The sequence below is a fragment of the Psammomys obesus genome, unplaced genomic scaffold (genome assembly GCF_907164565.1).
Source record: "Psammomys obesus unplaced genomic scaffold, mPsaObe1.curated_primary_1811, whole genome shotgun sequence".
Lineage (NCBI taxonomy): Eukaryota > Metazoa > Chordata > Mammalia > Rodentia > Muridae > Psammomys > Psammomys obesus.
This window is the reverse complement of record NW_026592510.1, coordinates 24,075,330-24,083,356: the sequence shown is the minus strand read 5'-3', so window position 1 is coordinate 24,083,356 and position 8,027 is coordinate 24,075,330. Positions and strand designations below refer to the sequence as shown.

The following is an 8,027-nucleotide window of genomic DNA, read 5'->3' as shown; positions in this document are numbered from 1 at the left end:
TTGTTTTTTTTTTTACAAAATGCAAAATGCATAAATCATACTTTAAAGTTAAGTTGATCACAGCAAGGGTTGGGAAAACTTGAAAAATTGAAGGAAACAAAGAAACAACAAAATGGGACGGACATTGAAAGATGGAGAAAACAAGGAACAGCACAGGAGCCTACCACAGAGGCCTCTGAAAGGCTCCACCCAGCAGGGAATCAGAGTCAAACTTCGGGCAAAGTGCAGGGAATCTTATGAAAGAAGGGGGACATAGAAAGACCTGGAGGGGATAGGAGCTCCATAAGAAGAGCAACAGAACCAAAAATCTGAACAGAGGGGTGTTTTTTGAGACTGATACTCCAAACAAGGACCATACATGGAGATAACCTAGAACCCCTGCACAGATGTAGCCCATGGCAGCTCAGTGTCCAATAGGGTTCTCCAGTAATAGGAACAGGGACCATCTCTGACATGAACTCATGGGCTGGCTCTTTGATCACCTCCACCTGAGGGGGGAGCAGCCTAGCCAGGCCACAGAGGAGGACAATGCAGCCAGTCCTGATGAGACCTAATAGACTAGGGTCAGATGGAAGGGGAGGAGGACCTCCCCTACCAGTGGACTTGGAGAGGGGCATGGGAGGAGATGAGGGAGGGAGGGTGAGAGGGAATGAGGAAGGGAGGTACAGCTGAGATACAAAGTGCATAAACTGTAATTAATAAAAGTGTAATAAAAATTGAAAAAGAAACAACAATAAAATAGGTTATTCAATAAAAAAAAATACATGTGTGGTGAGCTAAGTCAGTTCATAAAATGCTTCCCGTGCAAGCAAGAAGGCATGGTTGCAAGCCAGTTGTGATGGCACAGCCAGGTACACCCAGCAGTGAAGAGAAGTTGACAGGCAAATCCCTGGAGCTCCTTGGCCAGCCAGCTGATGAGCCCTACTTCCAGAGAGAGGTCCTGTCTAAAAAAATAATGATTTTTAAAAAGAGGATAGTGCCTGAGGAGGCGTGACACCTAGGATTGTCCCTTGACCTGAGCACACGCACATCAAGAGGCGTCAGATTCTAGATACAAATTCCAGGCATGGTTAAATTAAAGTCAATATCGATTTTCTAAATTTCTCATGTGTGGACCCAGGCTTAATTATTCAGCAAATTTAAGTCATTATCACCTAATGTGCTCAATTTCCAGTCATATTTGAGTCACATATTTTATGAAAAATAAAGCCTCTTGCTTAGTAAAGATGGCTTCACACTAGAGCCAAACCATTGTCTGTGGAGATGCCATGAACCAACACAACAATCCAGATAAGTATGTAGAGTCTGTACCTCAAAATGACAGTCAACTCTACCAGAATCTGGAACTAGCTGTCATTCAGGATGTAGAGAATTCTTAGTAAGAAAATCACAAGATCCCTGTACACTGTTAACATGTTCTAATAAAGGATACTTGAAGATATATTCAAATAAAAGAAAATGGGTTATCTGTAACTTAACAGAAGTAGAATTAACAACAACAACAAAAAAAAAATATGGCCATACAGATGTTAGCCACTGACATAATATGAATGTGAACTCTTGATCTGTCAAATTCAAAAATCCTGTCCTTCATGTCTCTGCTTTGTAGTTTCCCAAGGTCCTTTGAAGAACAAAAGCCACTAATCCAATCAACCATTGTGTTGGGACATGTATGACTCCAAGAAGCTGATGGAAATAGAATCTGAATCTTAGAGCGTAAATTAATCACAATGATTTTCTTTTTACTTGCTAGGCTTGTCATATGAATGTCAGCAAAAAACAAGATTTTTTTTTCCTGTGCTAAAAAAGCTGGCTCATTCTCCTTCCCGTGTGCCTTCGTCAGGGTTTCTATTACTGTGATGAAACACCATACCAAAAAGCTAGTGGGGGAAGGGCAGGATTTATTTGTCTTGCATTTCCAGATCATAGTCCATCGTTGGAGGAAGTCAGAGCAGGAACTCAAGCATGGATGGAAGCTAGAGGCAGGAGCTAATGCAGAGGCCGTGGAGCAGTGTTGCTTATGGATTTGCTCCCCGAGGCTTTCTCAGCCTGCTTTCTAACATAACTGCTAGCTCAGGGACAGCACCACCCACCATGGGCTGGGCCCTCCCCCATTGATTACTAATTGAGAAAATGCCTTACAGCTGGATGTCTTGGAGGCATTTTCTCAACTAAGGCTTCTTCCTCTCTGATGACTCTGACTTGTGTCAAGTTGTCACCCAATACCACCCCGTACACCATGAGATGGCTGCAACATGGATTTTATGGAGAATGTACACAATAGGGTTTACAGATGGGTGTGATGGCTCACACCTGTAATCTTAGCAGATGAGAGGCGAAGGCAGGAGGATGGTGAGTATAAACTATCAAATTGAGTGTGTTTGTGTGTGCCTGTAATTCTGAAACTTAGGAGGTAAAGACAGGAAGATCAGTTCATAGATCTTGGTTACATAGATTGTTAGAAGCCAGCCTACAGGACATGAGACACTCTGCTTAAAAAAAAAAAAAAAAAAGGAAAAGAAAAGAGAGAAAAAAGAGAAAGAAAGAAAATTAAATATTGTATGTTCGTTCATCCTTAATCCTCACACAGCTATGGAGTAACAGAAAAAAACAAAAGAGATTCAATTTCTAGAAACAACTTTGAAAAAATGACCATAGAATTTGCAAATCCAAGAAGGCCTAAGGAAATATATTTATTCATCCAGATCTAGAACAGGCGAGTGGATTTACAGGGAAGGGAAAAGGATTGGGACAAATGCACAGGTTTCGCATAAATATCGCCATGACAGAAGAATTGCATTTCATCTGCTCATGCTCTCCTGAAATCTCATGAGACGTTCTCACTCTTAGGTGACTTGAGGCTAAGTGTTCGGGTTCTCGGAATCACTTCCATCAGGAGGCATTCCCGATTCCACAGAATTAGGAGGTGAAGAGATTGCCTAGAAAATGAGACATTGGTTATCAGGAGGAGGAGCATCATCTCTCTTCTCCACTCCATCCTTTCTCATTACCACCACAATCACTACCACAGATCCACAGATGTTCCTTCATCGGTGATTACCCTGTTAAACCCTGAATTATGATTATATGCATATGGATCAGGAAGCAATCGAAACATTTGTATTTTCATTTCTGTGGGTTGCTGCTACAGAAGTGGTTGCAGAACTGAGTGTGGAGATTGGGGGCGGGGGAAGTCAAATGCATAACAGATCCAAGGGGCTCCTGGCCACGGTTGCCCTTGTTGAATTGCAAGCATGCCTTCAGTGCAGACATGGTTCCGAACACACAGCTGCTGCCACACCACAAAAGTCAGTGAATGCTGCTTCGGTTGGATACTATTTGTTTGTTACGAATGCCAGCAACCTCCCTCTCTTGAAAGCGTTCTAGCATAATTACAGAAAACAACTACCTCTAACATTTTCTACTATCCTTCCTTAGCACGGATCAAGTTAGTATATTTTTGGGTTGTTTTCTGTTAGAGTGCTTGATTTTAAAAGTTGCTGTTTGGACTGTTGACTTGAGTTTCAAAAAAAAACATTGTTGAGTGAATTTTGGCTTGGGATTAGGAAAAAATTTCCAGGATTTTTCAAAATGGCCATAAACATACTAAACGTTTCTGTTGTTTTGTTCTATATGATAATGCAGAGCACTATTTCTCAGCCTTGACAATAATAAAATCAAAACATCAACTTTCAGAAATGTGAAGATGAGCTCCATCCTGCAGCATCCAATATTTAGCCAGGATTTAATTGTTATGAAAAATAAACAAGCACATTCATTTCATTAGTACGCAAATCAGCTTTGGTCTTTAAGAGGTGGTAAAATTATGTATCAACCAATTGTTTAAAACAAATTTCTTTATGATTTACTATCTACAAATGTTTGATCTTCATACCTATTTTGGTTTTTTTTCTTTTTATTTATTCTTTTCTCATATAATACTTTTTGACTGCAATTTCCTTTTCCTTTACTCCTCCCAGTTAATGCCTTCCACCTCCCCTCCCCCCCAGATCCACTGCTCCCCCATTTCCCTTCAGAAAAGAGCTCCTAGGGATATCAACCAAAAACAGCATAACAAGATGCAATAAGCCTAGGCACAAACCCTCAAATAAAGGCAGGATGAGGCAACCCAGTAGGAGGAAAAAGGTCCCAAGAACAGGCAAAAGAGTCAGAGACACCTCTATGCCCACTGTGAAGAGTCTCAGTATGGTTTTATAAAGCTTTCTTGGGCAAAAAGAAATTTCAAGTGGAAAAAAAATTTAAGAAGATGAATTAGAAGATCTAAATGTCTATCACAAATATGTGGTCATTCTGAGTTATACACCTCAAAAGCAAAACCTTATAAGAAAATAATTAAAATTAATTTTAATTGCATTAAAATGTATATTAATATATAACTTGGATTTTCAAATCTGAATCATTTCCAGCCTTACTTCATCTCACACATTGATTGAACAAATAATTTCCAAAACCCCACAAATCATAACTACATAAAAGTTTCTTATTCTAAAAGTCGAAAATAACTTCAACCATTGTGGGATTTACAGACAATGGAACTTGCTCATCACTTACAAAAACTCACCTCTTTTGAACCACAAACATTTCCCAGGCACCACATGGCTGAGATAGAAATGGCCAAGGCCAGCTGCAGCAGGGTGAGAATCAGCATTAAAGACACCAGGCCCTAGGGAAATGATGTCTCAGATCAAATCAGTGGAAACATTCAGAGGGAAAGATTGTCAGCATGAAACCCAGACTGAAAAACCCTCAAAATGCAATAAGGTGTGACACATTAGACTTAAGATACAGACACACAACTTCTTAAGAAGGGCTCCAGCATCAATGCCAAATCATGAAACTCTTGTCTTGGAAGAAAGATGTATGTTATTTCTGAACTAGTCAAGGGAAGAAGAATCATAGAAGAAAAATTCTGACACTATCATTAACATTTAAAAAATGTAATAAATTACAAAAATTAATACACAGTTTAGTAAAATGGGCAAAAAAAATATCCCTTCATGATTTCACCTACAGCATTTCAGGAGGTAGGCACAGGCATTTACATTAGGTTTATAGACCAAAACACAACGCTGGGAGAAATACAACACAATACTCCCAATATTGCTGAGGATCCAGAAGAACTGCATAATCCAATTTCTACATAGGGAAAAATACCACTTAATCCAGGAAAAATAAACATGGATAAATACAAACTTAGGTGTCTAAAATTATAATAAAGGAAGAAGGAGAGAGATGGCTCAGCAGTAAAAAAGCACCTGTTGGTCCTGCACAGGACCCAGGATCAGTTCCTAACACCAATATGGTTTGCCACACCCATCTGTAACTCTAGTTCCAGGAGACCCAATACCCTCTTCTGACTTCTTCAGACATCAGGCACACACACACACACACAGTATGCATACATACATACAAACATATATAATGTAGGAAACATAATCACATAGTCATAAAAAACCTAGCCCCAATAATTAGATAGATAGATAGATAGATAGATAGATAGATAGATAGATAGATAGATATTTAGATAGAGCTAAGTTGATAGTGTGTGCCTAATATTCACAAACATTACAGATCGCAGAATAAGTGGTCTGTCTCTGAAGTTTGTTTCACCAAACAAAAGATACGTGAAATGAATCAATGTATTTTCTCTGTATAGTATAGTAAATAGTAATAATAAACGCAACATGATGGCTAAGCACTGTTTTCACTACTTATCAAATATTGATATATTGAATTTTATAGCAGTCCATTAGGTGGGTGATACCATTATTGTCTTCATTTTGAAGATAAGAAAAGTAAAACAGACAGATTGTCTTAGGTGTCCTCCATTAAAAAAAAAACAAAAACTAATAAATAGCAAAGCCAACATTCAAGGTAACATATCATACAACAATACTGCTTTTCTGTTTATTTTGAGTGGTTTAAAATATATCCACAGTTTTAAAACATACGTTTGATGAGGAACCCAGGTAAAAGCATAAGTCAGGTGACTGTGAAGACTGGCAAGCCTGGAATGCCTGTGTACTGAATGCCAGGTGTATAGAAAGGAAAACAGTGCCAACAAACGCAATTGTCGCACTGGCAATGTTCATCCCAAAACTGTTCTGCATCTAAAACAAAACAAAACAAAACAAAAGTCCATTAATATACGTAGAACAAGCCGGGCATGGTAATGCACACCTTTAATCCCGGTACTCAAGGAGGCAGAGGCTCATGGATCACTGTTAATTCGAGGTCAGCCTGGTATAAAGCAAGTCTAGGACAGCCAGGGCTACACAGAGAAACCCAGTCTCAAAAAATAGTGTGTGTGTGTGTGTGTGTGTGTGTGTGTGTGTGTGTGTGTTAACCCCTTCAGAACATTCCATTTAAAGAAACATCTATTTACATACCCAACAGCATTTTAGCTACAGGGCAATCTCCTCTGAACAAAGATTTCTCCTTAGCACAAGGAACTTACATGTAGCAACAAAGACAGGGAAGGCGTTAGGATACACAGCTCAGTTGGTAGACTCTTGATTAGCATGCAGGCAGCCCCAGGATCAAACTTTAATACTGCATAAACTGGGTGTGGCTGAGGACACCTACAATTCCAGCACTCTATGGGTGATGGCAGGAATTACCATTTAAAACTAGCCTGTAATATATGAGACCCTATCTCACTTTAAAAAAAAAAAAGAGAGAGAGAGAGAGGACCCTAACTAAAATGTTCAATCCCCATCCTGAAAGGCAAAGAGGATGGACATCAGAAGAAAAAGAAAATAGGAAACAACCTCGGAACCTGCTACAGAGGGCCTCTGAAAGCCAGAAGAAAACAGGAAACAACCTTGGAACCTGCCACAGAGGGCCTCTGAAAGCTTCTGCAGTATAGACTGTCAAAGCAGATGCTGAGCCTGATGGCCAACTGATGGGCAGAGTGAATGAAATTTTATGTAAGAAGTGCGAAATAGTAAGAGCTGGAGGGGACGGGAACTCCACAAGCAGAGCAACAGAACAAGATAATTTGAACACAGGGAACTTCCCAGAGACTCATACTCCAACCAAGGACTATTCATGGAGATAACCTAGAACTCCTGCACAGATGTAGCCCATGGCAGTTCAGTGTCCAAGTGGGTTACATAGTAATGGGAAGAGGGACTGCCTCTGACATAATCTGATTGGCCTGCTCTTTGATCACCTCCCCCTGAGGGGGGAGCAGCCTTACCAGGCCATGGTAGAGGACAATGCAGCCAATTTTGATGAGAACTGATAGACTAAGATCAGAAAGGAGAGGAGAACCTCCCCTATCAGTGGACTTGGGGAGTGGCATGCATGCAGAAAGGGGAGGGAGGGTGGAATCAGCAGGGGAGGAGGGAGGGGCTTATGGGGGGATACAAAATGAATAAAGTGTAATTAATTAAAAAAAATAAAGCTGCTATAAATACTGTTGAGGAAATATTAAAAAAAACAACAAAACAAAACTACAGACACACTAGTATTTAAATTATGACAATTTTTAAGTAAGTATTGAGGCTGAAAGAAAGGTGTAACAAAAATGGAAATCTAGATAAAGAAGTAGAGGTTTGTGACATTAAGTAGTAACATATAGAGACAGGAATAAGTAACTGGGTGCTTCGCTAGATGGTCCAGAGGAGGTCTGGATAAAGACAGCTCAGAGTTCCATAGGCCACAGTGTTCTCAGGAAGCAAGGAAAGCAAGGTGGATAAGATTAGGAAACTGAGTAAGAATTAACAGAAAAATATATTATGTAAAGCTCTGGGATTCATAAAAATTTCTAGTTTTAATTCTGATAAAGATACTTATTTGGGTGATGAATTTATATAGTGGAAAAGGACATGGACTAGAACACTCAAGTAGGGGTATCAGCTTTAAAGAAAGTCAGTGAGTTCTTCCATGGTAAAAGTAGAGGACACATACGCTGGGACAGATCTATTGCACACAGCAGATGTTATAGTACTTGTATGTGTGTGTGTGTGTGTGTGTGTGTGTGTGTGTGTGTGTGTGTGTGT

General features: G+C 39.7%; 1 protein-coding gene across 1 annotated transcript in view; it reads right to left on the bottom strand.

The window, feature by feature from the left end:
- Positions 1 to 2,668: 2,668 nt before the first annotated feature.
- Ms4a3 (membrane spanning 4-domains A3) overlaps positions 2,669 to 8,027 on the bottom strand; it is a 9,565-nt gene continuing 4,206 nt past the window's right edge. Inside the window, exons 4-6 of the mRNA XM_055614009.1 lie at positions 5,973 to 6,131; positions 4,583 to 4,684; positions 2,669 to 2,939 (exon numbers count right to left, since the gene is read on the bottom strand). Of these exons, the coding sequence (XP_055469984.1) occupies positions 2,862 to 2,939; positions 4,583 to 4,684; positions 5,973 to 6,131 (339 nt within the window). The 3' untranslated portion in view covers positions 2,669 to 2,861. The remainder of the gene's footprint in view (positions 2,940 to 4,582; positions 4,685 to 5,972; positions 6,132 to 8,027) is intronic.